This window comes from Cicer arietinum, chromosome 1, assembly GCF_000331145.2.
Source record: "Cicer arietinum cultivar CDC Frontier isolate Library 1 chromosome 1, Cicar.CDCFrontier_v2.0, whole genome shotgun sequence".
NCBI lineage: Eukaryota > Viridiplantae > Streptophyta > Magnoliopsida > Fabales > Fabaceae > Cicer > Cicer arietinum.
The window spans coordinates 9621762-9646107 of NC_021160.2; the positions used below are offsets into that span (position 1 = coordinate 9621762).

Sequence of the window (24346 nt, forward strand, 5' to 3'; positions counted from 1 at the left end):
ACGCTCTCCCAGCAACAACCCAAGACCGACCCAAAAAACAACCTAAAATCGCTGTCGCAGCAACCGTAAAACAACAACAACAAAAACCTATTGCTTCCAATGACGAAAATCAAGTTCCATTGGAACCCTCCATTGATTATATCTCATCCGACAACCTTAAACCCATGTCGGATCCCGAAGCTCAAATTCAAGTAAGCACAAAAATTCACTTTTTATTTGCCATAATCTTTTGTCTTGTGATTCCAGCATTAACTCTTAGAATTATTTGAAATTGCAGAGTTTGATTGAAGATTTGGATTCGAAAAACTGGATCAAGGTTTGTGAATCGCTGAATGATGTTAGGCGATTCGCATTGTACCATTCTTCTCTTCTATTACCCATCTTGTAAGGGTTAATCTTTCTGTGTTAATTTTGTTGAAGTTTTGAAATTTTTGTTATGGGTTCGATTGGGTTTGTAGGGGTTTTGTTTCTGATGTTGTGAAGTTTGTGATCAGGGATAAAATTGTGTTGGTGGTGGCTAAGACAATGAAGAACCCTCGTAGCGCTCTTTGTAAAACCTCTATTATGGCTGCTTCTGATATTTTCAATGCTTTTGGTGACAAGTTGTTTGATCCTTCTATCTCCGATGCATTTGATAGCTTGGTACTGTGGTCTCAATTTTCTCTTGTGTGTTTTATTGGTGTTTTTGGTTTATGGTTCTATTGATTAAAAGGGTTTTTTTGGTTGTTGTTCTGTTTGAATTTCAATAGATGTTGCAGCTGCTTCTTAAAGCTTCTCAGGATAAAAGGTTTGTTTGTGAAGAAGCTGTGAAAGCACTTGGATCAATGGTGGGTACCATGACACCTCTTCCATTGCTTCAGAAACTAAGGGTATACGTGAGTCACACCAACCTTAGGGTCAGGGCTAAAGCTGCTGTTTCGCTATCCAAATGTGTCTCCAAGATGGTAAAGTTTGCCACTTTCATTGAACATGATGTAACGTAATGTTATTTTATTTATTTGTATTTAATTTATATTCATGGTCCGTGTAAAAGTTTTTTACACTCAATGAATCATAACCATCAATTTATTATAAACACGTGACTTTGATGATGACTACTTTTAAAGTGAATATAAATTGGTCTCTATTTATTTTAGTGGAGTTTTTGTGTTTATGCAATGTTTCTAAAGGGTATTCTATTGCAGCAGGGGATTGAGGAAATGGAAGAGTTTGGGATGGAAAAGTTGATTGAAGTTGCAGCTGATTTACTGAATGATAGACTTCCAGAGGCAAGAGATGCAGCAAGAAGTATTGCAACTTCAGTGTATGAGGCATTGATTAAAGATGTGGAAGTGGAACAGAAGATGGAGGTGTGGCAGAGCTTCTGCCACTCAAAGCTAACACCAATTCACGCTCTTTCAATTTTGAAGATAGTTAAGCCTTAGAATTGGAGGAATGTTTCTTTTGTGTAGATGTTTGCTCATACTTGAGGCATTTTTAGAATTTTAGCTTTATTTGTGCCAATGCTCATGATTCTACATGAGTAGCCATTATCAAAAATAAAATTTCATTTTGTTTGATGTAGCTACATTGCTTTAATATATTAGAATTATATTATTATATTAACAGTTCCCCATTTTTTTTTCTTCACAAAGGAAAAGAAAAATATTATTATTCAAGTACAAGTATTGGCCATGGCACAAGAAAGGCCAAACCACCAATACATAACAATGTAACACAGTATTCAAGTCCCTCGTCATTTTAATTACAAAGCCCGCATCATCTCCATAACAGAAGCTTCAGTTCACACCAGCTTCAACCATGTCAGGAAGGAGGGGTAAAATTAAGTCGCTAGAATCATTGCTAAAGATAAATCACTAGAATCACTAAAATATTGCGTTCATCTAGGCAAGAAGATACTATCCCTATGTCTCTAAGGCTTTTTAGAGGTTTTTAGGCTCCGTTTGGATTAATGGAAAGTGATACAATGGAATGGTATAAATTCGGATTTCATTGTTTGGTTTTATAAAAAATGGATGGAATGGAAAGGAGTATGATGGAACTCATTCCATCCAATACCACCATTTTATTCAATTTTGCATTCTCCCCAATTTGGGGGTGTATGCAATGGAATGGAACATGCTAATAATATAATTACATCTTTATCCCTATTTTTCTTCTTCCCTCGTATTCTATTCACCATTATGTATCAAGACAGAGAGAATGAAGAGCTTTGCATAATTGAGAGTAAACTCATTTTCTGATTTTGATGAATGAAAAGCGGTTACAACATAAATGTAATTTGCTACTTATACAAGTGTTAGGAACTAGCTAACTACAACTAGTAACAACTAACTACAGCTGTCATGAACTAATACAAGTAAATACATTTAAATTAATTGTGAGAGTTCTAATACTCTCCCTCAAGTTGGAAGATATATATCATAAATTCCTAACTTGGATATGAGAGTTGCAAAAAGGGGCCTAGGGAGTGCCTTTGTGAGTGGGTCTGCTGGTTGATGCTTGTAAGGAATATGGAAGAGATCGATGAACTTGTTGCTAATATGTTGTTCTCTTATGAAGTGAACATCAATATCAATGTGTTTTGATCTTTCACTTTGCAGGAAGGGATCGTGACTTGAAAAGCACGCAACTGCTTTAACCAAAGCAGTTCAGAAGTGAGCATAGCTAGGGCCCTATATTCAGCTTTGAGAGATGGTGAGATACATCAATCTTCGATATTGAGAAGGATCAGCAACTAGTTCCCCTTCAGTATCACTGAGCTGGATGTTTGGATCCATTGGTGTGGGAAGAGGTAACAATATTTCCTCTGACATACGTAAATGCACTAAGAAGAAGTATCAATCTCCAATCCTAGAAAATACTTTAGATTTCCCAATAGTTTGAGCTTGAATAAGCTCTGAAGGAGCTGCTGTGTTGCTGCAATAGAGTGATCACTTGGACTAGCAAGAATGATGTCATCTACAGACAAAATGAGAACAAAATTTGAACCTGTGCCTTTAGTAAATAAGGAAGGATCTGCAGAAGCTTGACTTAAACCATGCTGCATAATGGTGGATGAAAACTTATGGAACCACTATGCTTGTTTCAACCTATACAAGGATTTGTTGAGTTTGCATACAATGCTCTCCCTCTTGCTGGGATAACCAAGTGGCAGTTTCATATATACTTCCTCAAATAGATCACCATTGAGGAAAACATTGTTGATGTCTAATTGAGCCAACATTATTATTTTTAGATTTTCTACATAAAAAAGTATTATATTTCCAAACAATTTTGAATTTTTAATATTTGGAAAATAAGTTTCGAACAGTCACAAATCAGTTATTGTAACATCTGTTGAAGCTATTGTGGGGGAGTGAATGGACATCAAATCAAATGGGGTTGCTAGAGAAATGACCTTTAGTGGAGAGGTGATGGTAGTAAGAGAAGAATGTTAGTCCAAAAAATCGCAATAAACAGAATACTCATGGAATATGTGGATTTATTTTAATTATATCTTTCTAATTTTTTTTTTTTAAAAAATACCTTACTTTAAAGCTAAACTAACTTACCACAATCTTTTATTTTTTCTTGGTAGAAAATTTCCCTCCTCATTCCGGAGGTGGCATCATGAGATGATGCAACCATCTAATACTTTATTTATTTATTTATTGAATAAAATAAAAATTAATAAAATATTTAATATATTAGTTTAAAGTATAATATTTTAGAATATTTTTTAAAAAGAAAATATAATTAAAAAAATTTAAATATGTCCATAAAGGTAAAAAAGATTTAATTTGTTGACTGGGATACACTAATTTAATATTTTAAAAAATAAATTAAAAAATATGTAGTGGAATAAAAACTAAGAAGTAATTTTAGTACGGTAATCATCGGATAAATTTTATATGATGAATGTAACATCATTTTTGTTTTAGACAAACGCGAAATAAAACATTTATTCAATCTAAACATTTTTATCAATTGAGTTAAAATAGAACAAATGTATTTATATATTATTCATAAACTAAGTCTTACGTATCTTTGAATCAAAATAATTGTTGAATTATCAACTAAACTATAATACATTGAACAATGAATCTAATATTATATAATAATAATAATAATAATAATAATAATAATAGTAATAATATTAATAAATTTTTTTTTAAGGATAAAAATAATAAATTCTTTTTATATATATATAAAAAGTAATAATTTATAAATAAATAAAAAACAGAAAATAATAAATAAATATAAAATGGTGGGTTCGATTTATCCAATTGATGTTTTCCTTTTCCCTCGCATGTTGGGTTGCGCTTGTGAAGTGCAGTGCAGCAAATGAAATGAGTGGAGTGTGGATATAGATGCCGTTTTTCATCTCAAATTCCTCTCAATTCTAATGGAAACCACTATCGCTCTCTTCATGCAAGCCTCTTCTTACAGGGTGGGTATATCTATCTCTTTCCATTCAAACCACGCTCTTCAATTCTATCAATAATAATACTGTTCAATTTTGAGCTCTTTTCTCTGTCTTCGATTAGTTAACACTTTTTCTCTTAATGGGTCGCTTTGCTTTACGTTCAAAATGCGGAGTTAAGTTTACCCATAGTCGCAGATTATCTGTTCGATAAATTGTCAAACAGAAAGGTTTCTTTTTTTATTGGATTTTACTTAAGTTCTATTTACTTTGTTCTGTTTATATAATTCTCTCCTTGACATTTCAATTTCTTCAAAAAAATGTAAGGGTCCATTTGTTAGAGAAAATGTTGTGTCCATTTGATGTTTGTATTGTTCTACTCTTGTTTGGAATGTCCTTCAATTTTGCATTTTCAATTCATCTTTTGAGTTTGATTAAAATAACTTAAACATTGTTGATTGATTGATTGATATAGCTGAAAAGCGTGGTAGTTGTTGTTGTTTGGAAAAGAACTTGACGTTCTCAAGAATGTGTTTCAAATAGACAGTAGAAATATTCGAGTGTGGAGTTGAGCAACTGATTCATCATTTTATACTTTATTTTCACTTTCTCGGCTTCATATTTGTTTCTTGTACAGTTGAAGTCAAGTATGTATCAAATAGATATCTAAAACCTCTAGATTGGCATGAGCTTAATGCTTTATATCTGATGATTTGGAGAATTGTTATCTCCTGTCTGTATTAACTTGGAATACAATACTATTAGTCTGCTTCTGGTTAATATGTTTTTTTTTAATGTTATCAGGTGCTTTCACGAAATGCTTGTTTATCCTCCCGGAGAACTAATTCCATTGGCTTGTACTATTCCCGGGGAATCTCATCAGCCAAAGCAGTATCACTCCCAAAATTTTCAAACTATTGTACTCATTCAAAGGATGATATCTGTTCTTCAAAGCGAAGATCACGGGGGCCTGTTATGGCAGGAAAAAAGGCCGCAGAAGGTAACGTATTTTCTATTTCACGTATAGTTTCAGTTTTTTTAAACATATTACTTCTTGTTCATATGTTAAATAAAGAGAGTAAGCATGCATCTCCAAGGTTAGTTACATAACCTACCTTAACTTTAGGAATCAAGCAAGATGATGGTAAATACAAGCACACAGTTGATCTTCCTAAGACAGCGTTTGGTATGAGAGCAAATTCTTCGATAAGGGAGCCTGAAATTCAAAAAATATGGGCAGATAATCAAGTATTTAAAAGAGTTGTTGACAAAAATAGCGGAGTAAGTTCTGGACTTCCGCTTAGATATCCCCCAGATAATTATTAGGACTTAACTAATATGTTTCAACAACTTTATCAGGGAAGTTTCATTCTTCACGATGGTCCTCCATATGCCAATGGTGATCTTCACATTGGCCATGCCTTAAATAAAATTTTGAAGGATATTATAAATCGTTATAAGGTATCTTTTCCTTTCTTTGAACATGTACTTTCAGTTTATTGCTCTCTCATTTGATACAAAGCATATTTTTGTTTTAAGTCTACTAGCCTTTGCACATGTACACTCTAATTATATATCTTTTGTGGGCAGCTCCTTCAAAACTATAAAGTTCATTTTGTGCCTGGATGGGATTGTCATGGTCTACCAATCGAATTAAAAGGCAAGAGTTATTTTTTTTAGTAGCATTGTGATGATGGTTGGCTCTAACATGTAGTTGGTTCAATAACTGTATAACAGTATTGCACTAAAATTTAGTTTACATGTTTCCGACATGTCAAATATGTAGATAGTTCTTGGTATAATACTTATTAATAAATATGTTTTAAAGGGACATAAATGTTGATAAGTATAGGTGCTTATGAAGTGAACCCATTTACATATTTTTGTTTTTCATTTTTTTAGGAAGTTTGTTTTCATGCTGTGTCAGTTAATGTGTGTACATAAAATTTAAATATTGTATATGTACACATATAGTTCTCGAGTTATTATTAGCAATGCAAAATTTTGATGGACACTTTTTTATTTGCAACATCTTACGAGCCTAATCTTTTAATTTTGTTTTAGAGCAATAAATTCTTATGTTCCTATTACCTCTTAGGCAGGGGTTGGTGTTGGTATGATGCTACAATTTCACAACTTCACACGTATATTGCACTTCAGCTTGTATCTATTATTACATTCTTTGAGCAGTATGGCTGTTTGAATTATTTCAGTCTTGCAGTCAATGGATAAGGAGGCTAGAAACAATCTTACACCATTGAAGTTGAGAGCAAAGGCTGCTAAATTTGCCAAAGACACTGTTAAAACTCAGATGTCATCTTTTAAGGTCCCTTCTTTGTTTGCACTCTATGAATTCCATGTATTATTGCATTCGTATCTGAACCATTATAGATCTCTTACAATTTACAATTCCATTTTGATTGCTGGGAAATTATTTCAACCATATACATGATCTTTATTTTATTTATTATTGTCTTTTTTGATTAAAGGCATCTCAAACATGTTAATAAATATCTGCAGCGCTTTGGAGTATGGGCAGACTGGAATAATCCCTATCTTACTCTAGATTCAGAATACGAAGCTGCCCAGGTAGCTGGTACAGCCTTTCTCGTTTACCCTTACGGATTTATTAACTGAACACAGAATTCGGCACTCTGGAAATTTTGGAATAATTTAGATATTCTATAGTTACTTACCATGTCAATTGCCAATTCTTGGCCATTGAGATTCACGGTCAATACAGATTCGTCCTATTCATGATGTATGATAGATATTAGAGTTTATGCTGTGAGAACTCTAATAGAAAGGACCTCAAAATTCAGTCAAGACCTAGGTAGATTGTGTAGACTGCTTTAGCAATGAAACTTTTCATTTGCACATGACTTCAGTTATACTGGTTCCTATATAGTCCTCATAACTTGCATCATATGATATTCTAGATTGAAGTATTTGGCCAGATGGCCTTGAAAGGCTATATCTACCGAGGCAGAAAACCTGTTCACTGGAGCCCCTCATCACGGACAGCACTTGCTGAAGCTGAATTGGAGGTAAATTGATTTATCATGTTGTTAAACCTGTTGTCTAATGTCTTTTATTAGTGTGTACTATACAACTTGGTATTGTTTAGTGTGTGTGGTGGTCGCACAATTATTACCTTCTTGGCCACTTAAGCATGCACGCACAAGTTTTGTGTGATTCTGTGCATGCGAATGCTTGCAGTTTTCTCTCGTGTTACAATAGATGAAAAATATTTTATATTTTTATATATTTTGATTGTATCTTATAGTAATGTCTCAAGATTGGTTTCTATATTTCATTATATATCACAATTTTGTTTCCTGATTTAATTAGAATTAAGAGCTTAGTATTATTATAATTAAGGATCAATACCTTGTTGTCTGTAATAATATATAATCATCATTCTGAGCATTTCATTTCTTCTCTCAATGCCTAAAAGATTAACTTAAATATTTCTACAACCTGATTTGGTGGAGATTTGACTATTTATTTACCACCTACTTGGTTTCTACGTAGTACCCAGAAGGGCATGTTTCAAGAAGTATATATGCCATTTTTAGAGTTGCAAGTGCTCCGCTAATGCCAAGTGGCCTACTACAAGAATTTCCAAATTTGTGTTTAGCCATTTGGACTACTACTCCGTGGACTATTCCTGCCAATGCAGGTAGGTTTTTCATTTGTTGCATTTTCCATATTGGCTTATGTGTCACACATATCTCTCGTTGCTTTTGCTAGTCAGAATTGTCTTAATTTCTATGTCCTCTAATTGTACTTCTGTGAATTTCTCTGTGATAAACAGAGATATCTTGAGTTCTGTATTTATGGCTCTTTATTCTGGTAAATAGGAACTAGATATGTAGGTTCAGCTTTCTACTTACTTAATCTGCTATAGTTAGCACACTTTGTTTTGTACCACTAGTTTCGTTTGTATCTGTTGGGGACCAAGAGGCCACAATACCCCAATACATGTTCCTCGGAAATCTCCCCCACTTGAGCCATTAAGATTTCAAATATGCCCATATAATGTTCGACGGGGTCTTCTTGCTTTAGGGTACTTGACCTTTCCAATATATTGAATGCATAGCTCTCCTGAAATCTTTGGATCTAGATATTGGAAAAAAATTCCCAGGTTTTGAACCTTCGTTCTTTTGGCGCCAAAAACTAAACCAAAGCACTACCTTCAATGGTAATAAACACCAGCTTGAACTTTTCAGAAGCATGAATGTCTAGTACTTCAAATCACTTTTCACCTTAGCAATCCACCCAATTTGGTCCCCCCCTACAAAAACTGCTAATTCCATTTTCTTGAACCAGATTATGTTCTCGTTGCAATCTTTTGAAGGCTCGCCTTCCTTGTATTCGATCTTCCCCTTTTGACAGGAAGAACCATGTTCCATCTGTGTGTTTTCTTTTTCGCTTCATCTATTTGAAAATCAGTTATTTGATGTCTTCGGTGTTGGCCATATTATAATGGAGGTTAGCGAGGTTTACCATGTGCTCCACTTCCATCATCTTGAGAAATGTGACCTCCAGATGCATTTCCATCCTTGAATTACACTAGCTATCTGTTTTCCATCCTTCAATTACACTAGCTATCTGTCAAGGATCCATCGCGTCGGACCAATTTGATCAACTTTGATTGATCAATGTGGATAAAGAACATTGATACTAAAACAAAAGGAAATAACAAACGAATTCATAATTTATTAGCTCTGCCAAGAGAGTTTCCCTTCACAACTGTTACAACAGGTTAAAAAACAATTCACACACTGTGCTCTCTCCTCTTCTCTTCTCGTTCAAATTTAAACCCTCTTACAAACTTCGTTGCCCTTGGGACTCTTGGTCTCTAACAGTATCCTTTATGTATTTGGTATGTGTGTATATACCTATTTTGGCCTGAGGAAAAAAATATATTAGTACTGTTTGAGTGCACCTTATTTCTCTTAAAAAATATCATATCTGCGTGTTGTTATAGCCGGCACACATTGTATCAGTCAATACATAATTTCTTTACTCACTTAAAATGTTTTTATTTTATTTATGTCACTCGTTCTCTTCTTTATCTCTCTTCTTTCTACTGTTCTGTGCTCAGCTGTTGCAGTAAATCCCAAACTTGAATATGCTGTTGTTGAAGTAGAATCACTAGATGGACAGGCCTCTTCATCTGGTGAAACTAGAAAGGAAAGGCTTGGAATTGTTTTGAACGATGAGAAAAAGCCGTTTCTTATTGTAGCTTCAGATCTTGTGCCAACGTTAGAGGCAAAGTGGGGTGTGAAGCTTGTTGTCAAGAGAAGACTGTTGGGTTCTGACTTGGAAAACTACAGGTTATTGGCAGTACCAAAATGAACAATTGGTTTCTTCTTTTTGATTTTGCCACTGATATTTGTTTCAGTAAACTTATGTGTTTAAAAATCTTTTTGTTATCTATGGTAAATGAGAAATTTTCACCCTAAGGATATGATTAATTATTATGGTCTCAGATACACCCATCCAGTAGATAATAGGGAATGTCCGGTTGTAATTGGGGGAGATTATATTACAACAGAAACAGGAACGGGGTTGGTCCATACAGCTCCTGGGCACGGTCAAGAAGATTACGTGACTGGTCAGAAGTACGGGCTACCCATACTGTCTCCAGTAGATGATAATGGCATATTCACTGAAGAAGCTGGGCAGTTTAGTGGGCTTGATGTTCTTGGTGAAGGTAACACTGCTGTTGTGAAATATTTGGATGAAAATTTGTCTCTCATCATGGAAGAATCATACAGTAAGTTCTTTCTGTCTTCATCATGCAGTTCTCTTACTGTTCGATCTATAATTATACATCTATTATCATCATGGGTCCTTCTCTTTCCTTTGTTTTTTTAATTTAGAACACAAGTATCCATATGATTGGCGGACGAAAAAGCCAACAATATTTAGAGCAACAGAGCAATGGTTTGCATCAGTTGAGGGATTTCGTGAAGCTGCTATGGAGGCTATTGGCAGTGTAAAATGGGTTCCACCTCAGGTATTGCATTTAAAGTTTCTTTGCTACATAATTACTGTTTATTTGTAAATTTCTGTTGGATCTTGCTAACGGGTTTCCTAAGGACATTGTTTAAGGATTCCAAATAAGGTAATTATCTATTGAAAAAATTACGTATATCAATTTCCAATGCATTAAATACACAACTTTCAATAAAACCTTGCTATTTTAGACTTGTTAAACAATATCCTTAGGGCACTCGATACCATTTGCCATTTACATTCTCTTAGAGATGTGCTACTCATCATTTTTGGGGCTGCCTTTTTCTGATATATGTGAATTGCTTAGGGAGAAAACAGAATCTCAGCAATGACCTCCAGCCGCTCTGATTGGTGTATATCACGACAAAGGACTTGGGGTGTGCCCATTCCAGTTTTTTATCATCTGCAGTCTAGAGAACCTCTTATGAATGAAGAGACAATTGATCATATAAATTGTAAGTGAAAAAAATAGTGCTTAAGTTATGATTATGTACTCAATTTCTTTTTGGGTTTAATATGATTACTTTTTTGGTTGCCAATAAATATAAAACAAATATTATTGCCCATATTTGAGTACGTGTAGTGGTAAATATTCCAAAGTTGCTTATGCTCGTTTAAAGCATGTTGGTCCTATGAAATCAGCACGTCCTAATATTGATCTTTTGCTTTTCTTTCTGTGACTGTCAGCTATTATTGCCCAAAAGGGCAGTGATGCATGGTGGTACATGACAGTAGAGGAACTCCTCCCTGCTAAATATCGTGATAAAGCAGCAGAATATGAAAAAGGAACTGATACAATGGATGTGTGGTTTGATTCAGGTACAAATACAGTAATCTACCTGAGCTAATCTTGCCGGCATATAGTTGTCCATTAATTTAGTTCATTGTTTACTTTCTTTGAATTTGGTGTTTCTTGGCTGGTTATTTTTACTCCAGGTTCCTCTTGGGCTGCAGTCTTGGGAAAAAGAGAGTCCCTTGGCTTTCCTGCAGACTTGTATCTTGAAGGAACAGATCAGCATCGAGGGTGGTTTCAGAGTTCATTGCTAACTAGTATAGCTACAACAGGTAATGATTTTTTTTTACTTACAATCAAGATAAATGTCATCGGTCCTCTGTCCCTCAAATTAGCAAGGAAAATCATCAGATTATCAGTCAACTTAAATAATTTAAGATTGTAATAAGTGTATATGTTTATGGTATCTCAAATATGATTTTTTTTTTTTGTCATTTGGTTATTATTTAGTCTTTAAAAATACAGAGATCATGTGCTTTTAGTGCCAATAGGGTCTGCAACACTATTTTTGTTAAATGTAGGACTAAACAACAACAACCAAAGTCTTTTTCAATCAAATGGGGTCGTTATATAAATTAAATAATGTTCTATATTGTGTACCATATCTGTAGGCAGACCATTTAATTCTATTTCTCTCTTGAGGGTTTGGTGTATAAATTTCTTGGGTCTCCAGTTTCCTCTAACTATTTTACTATCCTTTATCTCTAGTCTATCCCCCTACATGGTGCTTTTATAATTTTTCACTATGAATGTCCAAACAACCATTTTACAATTGGAGCTATCCCAACTTTTCCTCTAATGAATTCATTCCTAGTCCTCTCTAATGACTTTCAACAGGACTGTTTGGGTGAAAATGTCTTCAAATATTTATATTTATGCTAGTCAGACACTAAGTCTTTCATTTTTGTCTAATATAGGAAAGGCTCCATATTCTTCGGTTTTAACTCATGGATTTGTATTGGATGAGAAAGGCTTAAAGATGAGCAAGTCTTTGGGTAATGTTGTGGATCCACGTAGTGTGATTGAAGGAGGAAAAAATCAGAAGGCAAGTTACATAAACGGATTCTGTAAAATATAAAATATTAGTTCTGGAACTGTATCAAACCCTATAATTTCACTTTATCAAAATTGCATTGTTCTCAGGAAGCACCTGCTTATGGAGCTGATGTCCTTCGGCTTTGGGTTTCTAGTGTAGATTATACTGGTGATGTGATGATTGGCCCTCAAATTCTTCGTCAAATATCAGAAATTTACCGGAAGTTACGGGGAACTTTAAGATACCTCTTAGCAAATCTTCATGACTGGAAAGTAAGTTCAAGTCCTGTGGCTGAATTAAATCCTTTTTCTTTTTCCTGGAGATACTAATACTGCCAAATGTATGTATGAGCACATGTCTTTTTTCCACTTTTTCATATTTCTAAGTATGTAATTGTTTTGTTGGCAGACAGATTATACTGTTAATTACAACGAACTTCCAAGGATTGATAGGCATGCACTATTTCAGCTTGAGAATATTGTAAAAAACATTCAAGGGAATTATGAAAGTTACCAGTTTTTCAAAATATTTCAGGTATGTTGTTTTCGATCCTAGAGGAACATTCTATATCTACAGAATATGTTAATATGCTTAGTGCATGCATAGGTGTGAATGTGGACGACATATTTTCATAGATCTGTCTAGCTTTGCTATAGTGGCACTGAAATTTTTGAAAGGCACAAATGTTGAAATGCGCATCTGCTTGATGGTAATTTGTAGTAGAATTGAAAATGATATTTGGGTTGAAAAAGGGGTTATCTGTGGCATAGGATTCATCCCTCAAGTTTTTATTTTCATATAAAAACTTTTATTATGTTCTCTTAGCATGACATTTCATGTAATTTAGCTGAATTTTTCTCATCTAATAGTTTGATTTCCCAAAAATTACGGTGTTTTTTTTTTCCCCATTCTCAGATTTTACAGAGGTTTGTAATAGTTGACCTTTCAAATTTCTATTTTGATGTTGCCAAAGATCGACTATATGTTGGGTACGTTTCTCTCTTGTTGTATTGCTTATACCCTCCATTGTGCATTTACAAAAACAATTATGGACAGATATTTAGGTTTTGATATACACAACTCGGCCTTTGTATGGCAGCACAAGATATGAATATTGCCTGTTTTACATTTTATTCTCTGTCTCAAAAATACATCTCTTTACACTTATTTTTCACAGTGGATCCACAAGTTATACAAGGAGAAGTTGCCAAACAGTTCTTGCAGCTCATCTCCTTTCTATTGTGAGAGTAATAGCACCAATATTGCCCCATTTAGCTGAAGATGTGTGGCAGAATCTTCCATTTCAGTATACAACTGAATATGGTTCCTTTGCTGAATATGTATTCGAATCAAGATGGCCAACATTTAATGAAAGATGGCTTACTCTACCTGCTGAAGAAATTGAATTCTGGGAAAAAATTCTTGAGGTACACTCTCATTCATGAAAGAATTATAACTTATAAGCGCGATTTTCCCAATCTAAGAGTAATCAAAACTTAGCACCATTTTTTCGTTGAACATTATAAAATGATAAAATAAGCAAATTGCTACTTAATCACTTAAAATTGATCAAAATATGCAATGCAATAATCTCTTTCAAAGTCAGTATCTTAGTTTTTGTAAAAATATGAGTAATTTATGTGTCTAAGAAGATCACATACCTTCTATTTATAGTAATGCTGCAATAATTACATTTAATGTTTAGGAAGATGTATTGACTAGGACTACTAACAATTAGTCTAAGGTGTTGCACAATCAAGTAATAATAACAACATACAATGAATTTTAACACTCCCCCTAAAGCTAAAGATTACTATGCTTTAAGCTTGTTACATCAAAACATTTTCTCACAAAAATTGAAACTAAGTTTGACAATTGTTGGGCTAGTGTGAGTCACAACCAACATAACTCACCACTAAGATGATCATTGACGAGAAGAGAACACACTATTAATGTGTGGGAAATGAGTCACCACTGTATTGATCGTCGGTGGGAATTAAAGGCACCACTAATATGATCCATATGTGGGAGAAGAGTCACCACCGGATTGATCGTTGGTGAGAATAAAATACATCATCAATATGATTCATATGTGGGAAAGGAGTCACCACCAGATTGGTCGTCGGTTGGAATAAAAGGCCGGAATAAAAGATGGACGATGCTGGAAAACAGGGGACGGAGAGAGCTGCACGCGCTTACATGAAGGTGGAGGCGCATGCGGTGGCTGTTGGCGACGGGAAAAGCTTCACCGTGCTTGCCGGAGGATTGCGCGGCGGTTGTGGTAGTTGTAGGCAGATAGAAAAGGGGCGACTGGTTTTGACATAGCTGTAACAGTGTAAAAAAAGACAGAAATGTGGTAAAACTGTGAAAATTAGTGGTTATGGTGCATTTGCCGCCGACAGCGGTCCATTTGCATAGAGACAGGTCACATGCTGTGTGTCTAAGAAGACCATACACCTTCTATTTATAATGATGCTGCAATAATTACATTCAGTGCCTAAGAAGTTGTATTGAGTAGGACTACTAACAATTAGTCTAGGATGTTGCACAATCAAGTAATAATGAAAATATACACTGAATTTTAACAGTTTTACATCATCTGCCAAAAATCAACTTCCGTAAAAGCTTCAATTATTTGGTAGGTCGTAGAGACTCATCTTAATTTTACATCTAATACACATTTGAAGTGCCAATGGATTTTCAAACCATTATAAAACTTGAAACAATAAATAACACTTGTAATAACCGATTAAAATAAAAATCTTTAAATTATGATAAAATTTACCATCTCTTCTAAATAAAAAAAATATAAAAAAAATAAAAGTCTTTAATACTACAGAAAAACCAAAACTTAGACTTATTTATTGGCTCACAGTTACTATTAAACTAGATACACAAAAAGTGTCCCAGAATTTATTCTTTCTCAAATTTTCTAAAACTACAAGGTGATAATTAACATATTAGATATTCGTTCTATGTATCTGTTACTAAATGAATGCACCTTTTGCCAGCTGAGAACCGAGGTGAATAGAGTGTTGGAGGTGGCCCGAACTGGAAAATTAATTGGTGCCAGTTTGGATGCTAAAGTTCACATTTATACATCCGATGCCATCATGGCATCCAAATTATCTGAACTATGTACAAGCAAAATTGATGCTGATACATTGAATCGGTTATTCATAACGTCTCAGGTATGTCTAAAGCTACAAATACTTTTCAGTCACTTAAAGCTAACGAAGAACATAATAATATTTAGGGGTTGCTATTTGTCATATTATGATTCATGTTTTGGCTGAGCAACCCTTGCATATTAAGGCTTTATGAATCAACAAAGAATGACTAAGGTTTTGATAGTAGTATTTTGTAATACATGTCTTTTACCTTGTTTGTCAACTTGGCTAGTTTAGATTCCAGAACTAGTTATTAATTTAAATAAATTACCCCTAACAAAAACCATTAAATTGCATGATCGAGGCTTCTAGTTTAAGGCAAAAAAAAAACTAGAATTGAAATATAGTATCCAAGATGTTTCAAATTCTTATTCAGAATTATTTTTTTTATTCAGTTACTATAAATTAATTTTTATTTTATCCCATGATGGCGTATTCAAACTTCAAAGCAGAGATTTATGTTTTGGAATTTTGGCATTGCATCACTTTGTACCTAAGCATTGACATTTCACCCCTTGAATTTCAAAACCTGTCCAAAGAAAAAGAAAGAGAAAAAAAAGTATTGTTCTATGATTTGAAGCTTTTATTGAGTGCACATGCCATATTAATAAGCTTTTTTATGTCATTATTTAAACTGTTTTTACATGTTTTATTGGCAATACTCAGGCTGAGATTCTTCCTTCATTGGAGGATGAAAATGTTGCAAATATACCATATAGTGGTGAATGCCTAATTCAGGGGAACAATAAAGTGTGGATTGGTGTATCTCGTGCTAGTGGTTCCAAATGTGAAAGATGTTGGCATTATTCACACGAGGTCGGTTCATTTTCAGACCACCCTACCCTTTGCAGCCGCTGCTATGATGTTGTTGCTGTTCAGATGTCCTCTGCCTCTGAAGTAGCTGCTGTCAGTTAAGATTTCAAGACAAGAAACTTTGTTTGAATTTCAACCTCATTTTTTTTTAATTAAAAATATTTATTTTTGAAAATGAATTGTAATAAATTGTAAATGTAAAAATTATTTATACCACCTATAATTTGTAGTTACCTTGCATAACAAATTATATGTTGCCAAGTATAATACTGTCGGCGTGCAGTAATTGATGAGTTACCACGTGTTCTAATGTTACCGTTTTGGGATGAAAATGAAGGGAGACTAAAGTGTAAGAAGAGGTGTTTGGTGAATAAATTGTGAGATATAGGAAAGAAAGGATGAATTGTTCTTCATGATTACACCTCATCATTTTAATGACGTAGGATTATAAATGATTAAGTGTGCATCAATTATTTGATGACTATTTTTATCTATTTGTTTACTTAACTTTTTTTTCTTTTTTATTTATTTATTAGCCATTTATTTCAACTATATCAACTATATAAACTGATTGAATCAATTAAACAATGCGATAGGATTCTTGGGACCAAGAATAATGACTCAAGCACTTTACTTGGAAGATATCTTTTAGGCATATTTTGTTACTTTGTTTAGTAGCACTGCTATTGTGTGGTTGATATAATTATCTTATTGTATATGCATCACATTTTATAAAATACAATCAATCAATTTTTTGTTATAGGTTCTTTTTATTAATTTTGGAGTGTGACTTTGTTTGAATTGAGTCGTAACATTTGCTGTTTTAATTTAGAGTTGGGTCATGAAAAATGTTTCTTATACACCGAATTAAGGTACTCTATTGAATACTAATAAGTGGATGAAACCGTTAAAGAAGAAAAGACTATTGGTATGTTAGTGTCAATAGAGTGAAGATTGTCATAAACGTCGATTTTTAAAGGAAAAATCAATATTAGTAATTTCACATTGAACAAATAAAAGTGTTTAATGTGATAACTTAAGTCAAAAGATTCTCTCATCTAATTGACTAATCTTTTTTAGTGTAACTCTCCTTATTGCTTAACTTCTCACAATTTTTTTTATTTTTATTTTTTGAACATTAAGTCCTGACAATTGGTCTTTTTATTTTAATCTCATTCCCACTTCCCCAATAACAATTTCAACTTTTGATGCCACCAAAGATAGCTACGGTGGATTTTTACAAGAGATGTTGCGATTGCCTAGAAAATAAAAGACCCTATATAGAGAGACAGAATGTTTATTAAAAAGTGTTACTATCCTGATTCTAAAACTAATTTACAATTTAATACCAATTTTAAGAATTTTAATACTTTTTTTATTTCAACTGTACCACTTTTTAGGACTTAAAAAATACACGTCACGTTAATTTTCATTTTGCTCTTATATAAAAAAATAAGAATCCTACCAAGAATCATCATCTATCGTTTACCCAATTTGGTTATACACCCTAGAGAACAAATGGAAACCTTAAAGCGTCTAACCAGAGCCATTTAATATTTGTAGCTCGAATTATAACCTTTAAGTAAATGGAGCCGAATACATCATTTTTTCCTTCAAAAATCACAAGTCATCAATAACTTAATTTGATCAGATAAGCTGACTGAGGATATATTTTTGAACCTTAGAGGAGCTATTTTGACCAAGATCATGAAATATAAAATTTTCAAACAATTACTCTCTTGATAAAATATCCTTTTTGACACTAAACGTTTTGCGTTCCCCTTTTTCTATGTGGATTGTAGCTGATATTATTGTCAGCATATTCAAAATCTAATAGTTTTACAGCAGTTCTCAACTTTCACATAGGCATATTACATTTTTAGTTAAAAAGAAATATGATGCAATCAAATACAAATCATCAGCACAAACACTCAACATACAGCTGATGCAAATTTGATTAATTTACAGGCAAGGGGTATGTCCAAATAAAGCCGGACACATTCCCCCAACTAGCTGATTCATGTTACAATCAGAAGCACATGCTAGCAGTATTCATTGACTTGTAAATTCCACATAAATGAGTCAACCTGAGCACATGAAGTAGGTGAAGGCTATTGCATTATCACTGTGTCATCCATATCCTGAGATTGGATCTTTACATCCTGCCAAAGAAACTGACAGCACTTACGCAGTTTCAAGTTTCCCATAAAACTTAAACTCACAAAGTAAACATGGAATGATAAATAGATGATTATAAATTCCGTACCTGTGTCTGTAAAAATGGATGAGGTTGCTGATCTTGGGTTGTTGGATAAGCTTGTGGTTGAGACATTCTATAGTATGGTTCTTTCAAATCAAGTTTACAGGATGATGTTTGAAGAATCCCTCCTTGTTCAGCACCAGGCCCCCACATTTTAGCTAAATGCAAATTGATACCGATTCAACCACTAAATAGAGCAAGATGTATACATAAATAAGAAAGAAAATAACAACGACCAACCTGACAATGTTAAATAGATTGTGTAACTCTGTGCACTGTGGGCAATCAAGTGCAGCCTGCCAGTAATTTCTTGCCCTGCCATGACATATATGGGTTCGGAGAGAACGCAGCGTATCTGATACCAATGAGTTATCGGTGAACCAGGGGCAGTGGTAAGCCACCTTTTCACAGTACTGTGGATTTGGAATAATTGCATGACAAATTAACTGATAGGAACAATGACAAAACCTTGAGGAATAGAAAAAACAGACAAAACCTTGATGAATAGAAAAAACAGACAAAACCTTGATGAATAGAAAAAACAGACAAAACCGTACTAATAGAATAATGGTTACCTTCCATTGAACAGTACATCAAACCAACATGCCAAACCATGTACTCGGGCACCCACTGCAGCTATAAATCTGAGAGGAATGTCAATTTCATAAAGCTCTTCTTCCTATAGAATAAAAAATTATTGATTCCAATGTTATTTTATTTCAAGCAGTTAAAGAACATATAACACCAAAATGAATACAACCAAGTTCATAACCAGTGACAGAACCATTTCAAAACACAGCGATAATAAAGGTCTCAGAATTTTTATTCCAATGGAGAGAGAACCCGAGAAATTCAGACTGGCAGATGAAAGTTGTTCATAAAAAAAGGTTTTAACATGGAAATTTGATGTTAAAAGAAATGCAGCAGATGGAATACAAGCATGACAATGATATAAAAAAAAAAAAGATCAGCTTGTTTTAAGAGAAAGATTAAATTCGTCAAACCGATGAGACCCCAAAAAAAATCTCAGCATATCAAAATAGGCATCTCAATAAAATAGTTTAAGGCCTACCTTTATTTTGGTAAAGTCCATCACATGGAAAATAGGAGGAGCTATTAACAACCTTGGATCAAAAGCATCCACAACAGGCTGCATGAAGAAGAGAAAAAGTAACAAAATGGAATAAATATATAAATTTATACACCACATCATAAATTTTTAGTAACTTTTTGAAATAAAATCATATTAATTTTCCACTTTCCAAGTAGGCTAGATCAATGTTGTCAAGATAGAGATCCTACGAGATCCTACTTAAGATTGGGGAGGATGAAGGATACAAATGGATGAAGGAATAGCCTTCTTGCAGAAATGGAAAGGATGTAAAATGAAATGTAAGGTATTCTCTTTGAAGGAACAGCCTTCTTGCTGCATCAGAGATTTCGTATTGTGCCTAGATGTCTCAATCTCACTTTTTCCGGTTATGGCCTATGTTCAGAGTCTCACTTCCTTTCCCTCTGCTCTTGTAAACATAATTGATGAGCCTAAAACAAAGCATTCCTCCATTTCATCCACTTGGATCCTATGGTGGACATCTCCCTTTATCTCCTCCTCATTTTGCTTGATGGACCCAAGATACTTTAAACATAGGACTTGTGGTATTGTATAAGCATGTCAGCGTCAAGAAAGTATAAACAGATGCCAAGTTTTGATTTGATACTCTTATTGGTTTGAAAGATTTTATATAGATATAGTTCAAATTTCAAAATATGATATCCTTATAGGATAAATTAGAAAACTTCATTTAATGTTCTGAAACCAAGCTGGTATGATACCTGAGAAAAGTATCCTTGAAAGGCAGTCCAGTGTAAGGGCGTCAAATCAACCCCAAAATAGTTTTGTTGCTGCCAGAACAGCCCCTGAACAGATAGAATAATATTGATAGTTGAATACAAGAAAGAGGGGGGAAAATGAAAAATATATGTACAGAAAAATGGAGTATAAAGAACAGTCAAAATCAAGGATGGACCCTTTTATTGGCAATCACTAAAAGAATGCTAGATAATGGTGCCATTCTAAAACACATTATGAAACCAACAGCTAACAATTTAGATTCTACAAAGCAAACAGAATTTTATTTTTGGTGGTCATTTTGGGTACTGTCATCCAGTTAACTAGAAAATTAAAGCAAAGCTCTGTAAGAGATACATCTAACTATATGTTTATTCATTGGTGGCATGTTGTAATCCTGAAGAGCCTTTTTATAAAGATGGGTCTCCTTTAATCTATCTCGATGCTAACTTTAGTGCTGAGACAGTTCATTTAAAGATATATCAAATAACTAAGAGAAGTATGAAATACCGAAAGAAATATGTATATGCATGTGTGAACATGCACACACAAATAACATTATGAACCTTATTTACAATTTCAACAAACATATTATCACATACACATTCTTTCAAAATATCATTCTTCTTACAAGTTACGAGTAGGCATGTGTCTGTAAGGAGTATTGAAATATATCAAAGAAGTACATATAAAAGTAAATATGTCAGGGTGCATATCCACATATAATTGCGCACCTTATTAGCAATTTCCGTAAACAAATATTCATCACTGAAAGGTGCCATGTGAATCCTACAGAAGTAATAAGTTCAAGGTTATGAGGAGACAAATAATTCTCAAATAATTGTAAAAAGTTGGGAGGAAAATGTAAACTTCAAAATCCTAACCATTTGTAACAAAAATATTAGCATTTTCAACACAAAAACGTCGCATTTAGAACAAGCATCTACACATAAAAAATGTGGGACAAGAGATTAAAAACAAATCTAGGTATACATAACTTTTAAAGGGAATGTGATTATCTCAATTCTGAACAATTTTCTCTGTAATGTCATATCATCAGAATAACACTTTGTAGTATGACAGAAACACACAAAATCTAAAAATAAATAAACAAAAATAAAGGATGCTTCAAAGTTAAACTAAACCTTCCCGATGTAGGAAACATTTTGCCATTAGGGGTAAGGAACCTATCCCTGGCAATAACATAAGACTCCAGCATTCTTTCATTAACTAACAAGGTGCCTGCACAGCACAGAAGTTTCCAAGTTATTAAATAGTACCAACAAAATGGTTAAAAAAATTATGTTACTACCCAGAGAAATGCATTTAAAATTTTATGACACAACTTATCTCTACACCATTGAGTAGCAATAGAAAAATCTATTGACAAGACGAAACATAACTAATGCAGTGATTGACTGCGAGTAGAATATGAACTTACCCATGGGCTCGGATATCAGAATATCTGCTTTCTCTGGCAATACAACATCCTCTACTCTGCCTTTGATGACCTGTATATATAAATAATAAATAGGCAAAATACATCTTGCAGTCTTTTAAGTTACACGAAAATAACAGATCTTTTTTTTTGTTACAAGTTAGTCATTTATCTTTCTCAAATTACAGCAGAAAACGGAAAGAAAAAAATGTCTCACTGTGATTCGTTGACCCAGTAATGGGTTCCCAGCTATAAGTTTGCGTGCGTATTCTGCCATTTCAGATGCTTCTACTGCATAAACATGTTTTGCACCTGCCTGCAAAGAAATAATATAATGCCAAGGAATAACATTTCTACGTTCATAATGAGACCAACAACACTTTGCATATGGTACAATTAGACTCAGCCAATCAACGTGCTAAGTTACCTGAGCAGCAAATAATGACAAAATACCACTACCAGCACCAACATCAACCACTACACGACCAAAGAAATCAGTGCGATTCTCCATAACAGCAGCATAATATGTCCCTACAAAAAGATTATCAATAACTTGTAAAATAAATATATAGATAAAATTAAATAAATTAATAAAAGACTGATAGCATACAATTAGGTATAACCTGTCCTCACATAGTCCTGCATCATATTTTGCTGATGAAGAAGTTGTCCATAATAATGAAAATACATTTTTGCAGAAGATGGCTCTATCTTCTCATCAAATTTGCTTTTTGAAGTCATTACATTAGTTCCCTTTGGTATGTTCCTTCCTGAATTGAACGATGGAATGTGTAATTAAACAAATACCATATCTTACCAACAAACTATGATGTGTAATAATGCATGCAGTGCAAAGAAACTTGTTGAACAAGCAAAGTACACACAGAAAAGTATGATTAAAACAAAAATGTAAATATGATTAAGAACCCTGTTCAAAATGAACACTTTTAACCATAAAAGTTATTTAATGGGAGTGTCTGTCTTCAGTAAGACAGAAGATAATAATTACAATGAGATCTGAGAAAACATGAAAAGCAATGTGATGAAAAACAAAACTGCTTTTTTTTAAAAATTATAAAATGTCACCAATTTCTCAATTACACAGTGATCCCTGTCAAGCATAATTTTACTAGTATCAACTAGCATTACAGATATCTAAAACACCATTTAACCATTTTTTACAATCTAAAAACCTTAAAAAGATAAAAATAATTAAATAGTAATAATATGCTGCTAAGTAACAACTGTTGTACTCTTACATTCTTTGATTTTTATGTATCTCATCTAATAGTTAACATTAACATTTACATGGTTTATAAATGTCACTCCATGAACCAAATAGTAATCAAGATCAAAACAGTTTGGCAAAATCCATTTCTACAAAAAGGTTTACACAAACTTTCCAAAGCAGCACCTTGAACATTGAGTTCCTTCTTCCATTGTTGGAATATACAATGGAAGGCCTCACTTTCTTCCTCATTTCTAAACTGTATAGCAACTCCCCTGGAATAAGATGTCTGGTTCAAAAATAGCATAGTTAAAAGACATACCTGTTTGGCAGTGTATTGACTCATTAAATAAAAAAAACAACTGTGACACAAACCTCACAAGAGCACAATGATCAGAGCAAGTAGCACAGAAACAAAAAACATGAAACAACATTAAATGCTGCAGGACCCTAAAATATTAATTCACATACATCCAATCATATCTTACAATGAAACAATTTTAAGAACATGGCATTAAATTAAAGTCTATTTTAAGAACGTGTTTAACTTCCCTTTTTTCACCCACTCAAAAAAATTAGTCCCTCTATTTTAAAATCCCTCAGTTTTTGTCTCTCTTTCATAATTTTGGACTACCAAATTGTGATGTGGCATGTGTTTCAAATGACGTGGCATAAAAACATGGAGTAATCAACACTTATGATATTGCAAGAAAATCCTCTAAAAATTTCGTTTTTAACTTCATAAATTATTCATTCTGTAATTTAATTAATGACATGTAAATAATTAATCCATCTGGGTTTTACATCATCAAGTTGTATGTCATCATTTAAAATATGTCACGTCACTATTTTGTCACTATGTTTGCATTCAAAATTTGAGGGAGGACAAAAATTAGTAGATTTTAAAATGGAAAATCAATTTCGTGAACAGGTGAAAATAGGGACCAGAACTGCATTTAAGCCAAATAATAATAATAACAATAACAATAATAATAATAAACGTTGTGAGTGTGCTATTAATTTGATGATGATCCACTAATTTGCACCTGTTTGCCAGCATCAGAGCCTTCTACCATGCAAACCGATTGAACAGGACTTAATCTGAATATCTGTAAAACATACATTCACAACAATCTTTTCAACTACCGCAATCAAAACAGAATCATTTAATTACAGCATACTTCATCATAAAGTGAAGTAGTGAAATTAATTTTTTTATCAAACAAAAAAAATGAATTACTCGAATGTTATGTCACAGAATCGAACCTGAACATGTGGAAGATTAATATCGAGAGCAATCTGGTGTTGAGAACTGTGCTGAATCTGA

The 24346-nt window shown here is 33.5% G+C and overlaps 3 protein-coding genes across 5 annotated transcripts; 2 read left to right on the top strand and 1 right to left on the bottom strand.

Annotated features, from left to right (window-relative positions):
* The first annotated feature begins 6 nt into the window (after nt 1-6).
* LOC101514830 (uncharacterized) lies at nt 7-1601 on the top strand. Of its 2 annotated transcripts, none has more exons than XM_012717968.3 (5): nt 7-191; nt 278-384; nt 495-642; nt 750-944; nt 1185-1601. In XM_012717968.3, exons 1-5 carry the CDS (start codon nt 165-167, stop codon nt 1422-1424), a joined length of 717 nt encoding a protein of 238 aa, XP_012573422.2. In that variant the 5' UTR covers nt 7-164; the 3' UTR covers nt 1425-1601. The 2 variants fall into 2 exon arrangements, with proteins under 2 accessions (XP_012573422.2, XP_012573424.2); XM_012717970.3 differs by having other exon boundaries at nt 29-191; nt 1188-1601.
* A 2665-nt stretch (nt 1602-4266) lies between these two features.
* LOC101515155 (isoleucine--tRNA ligase, chloroplastic/mitochondrial) lies at nt 4267-16738 on the top strand. Its single transcript, XM_073370109.1, has 22 exons — nt 4267-4432; nt 5210-5405; nt 5532-5686; nt 5765-5866; nt 5996-6065; nt 6619-6731; nt 6926-6994; nt 7345-7452; nt 7940-8087; nt 9516-9747; nt 9904-10190; nt 10297-10433; nt 10740-10887; nt 11120-11251; nt 11369-11497; nt 12143-12274; nt 12373-12533; nt 12670-12795; nt 13177-13250; nt 13439-13688; nt 15273-15452; nt 16098-16738. Exons 1-22 carry the CDS (start codon nt 4388-4390, stop codon nt 16344-16346), a joined length of 3243 nt encoding a protein of 1080 aa, XP_073226210.1. The 5' UTR covers nt 4267-4387; the 3' UTR covers nt 16347-16738.
* Nucleotides 16739-17997: 1259 nt separating this feature from the next.
* On the bottom strand, nt 17998-24346 carry LOC101515476 (probable histone-arginine methyltransferase CARM1). 2 transcript variants are annotated; one of them, XM_073370113.1, is made up of 15 exons: nt 24286-24340; nt 24066-24128; nt 23206-23308; nt 22415-22561; nt 22219-22322; nt 22009-22107; nt 21795-21864; nt 21499-21595; nt 21088-21142; nt 20338-20421; nt 19577-19654; nt 19080-19183; nt 18745-18917; nt 18511-18662; nt 17998-18406 (listed from the first exon to the last, which is right to left on the bottom strand). In XM_073370113.1, the coding sequence occupies exons 2-15, from the start codon at nt 24093-24095 to the stop codon at nt 18356-18358; spliced, it is 1347 nt and encodes a 448-aa protein (XP_073226214.1). In that variant the 5' UTR covers nt 24096-24128; nt 24286-24340; the 3' UTR covers nt 17998-18355. The 2 variants fall into 2 exon arrangements, with proteins under 2 accessions (XP_073226214.1, XP_027188123.1); XM_027332322.2 differs by lacking the exon at nt 23206-23308 and having other exon boundaries at nt 17998-18418; nt 24286-24346.

Excerpts from the sequence above, each read along its gene's own strand:
- LOC101515476 (XM_073370113.1), bottom strand. The coding sequence starts at position 24,095 with ATGGTAGAAGGCTCTGATGCTGGCAAACAG. Across the intron at positions 19,655-20,337 it reads TTCAAGGATACTTTTCTCAG|CCTGTTGTGGATGCTTTTGA; the intron begins GTATCATACCAG and ends TTCTTCATGCAG. Across the intron at positions 19,184-19,576 it reads TGGACTTTACCAAAATAAAG|GAAGAAGAGCTTTATGAAAT; the intron begins GTAGGCCTTAAA and ends TTTATTCTATAG.
- LOC101514830 (XM_012717968.3), top strand. The coding sequence starts at position 165 with ATGTCGGATCCCGAAGCTCAAATTCAA. Across the intron at positions 192-277 it reads ATCCCGAAGCTCAAATTCAA|AGTTTGATTGAAGATTTGGA; the intron begins GTAAGCACAAAA and ends TTGAAATTGCAG. Across the intron at positions 945-1,184 it reads CCAAATGTGTCTCCAAGATG|CAGGGGATTGAGGAAATGGA; the intron begins GTAAAGTTTGCC and ends ATTCTATTGCAG.
- LOC101515155 (XM_073370109.1), top strand. The coding sequence starts at position 4,388 with ATGGAAACCACTATCGCTCTCTTCATGCAAGCCTCTTCTTACAGG. Across the intron at positions 11,252-11,368 it reads GGATGTGTGGTTTGATTCAG|GTTCCTCTTGGGCTGCAGTC; the intron begins GTACAAATACAG and ends TTTTTACTCCAG. Across the intron at positions 13,251-13,438 it reads AAAGATCGACTATATGTTGG|TGGATCCACAAGTTATACAA; the intron begins GTACGTTTCTCT and ends TATTTTTCACAG.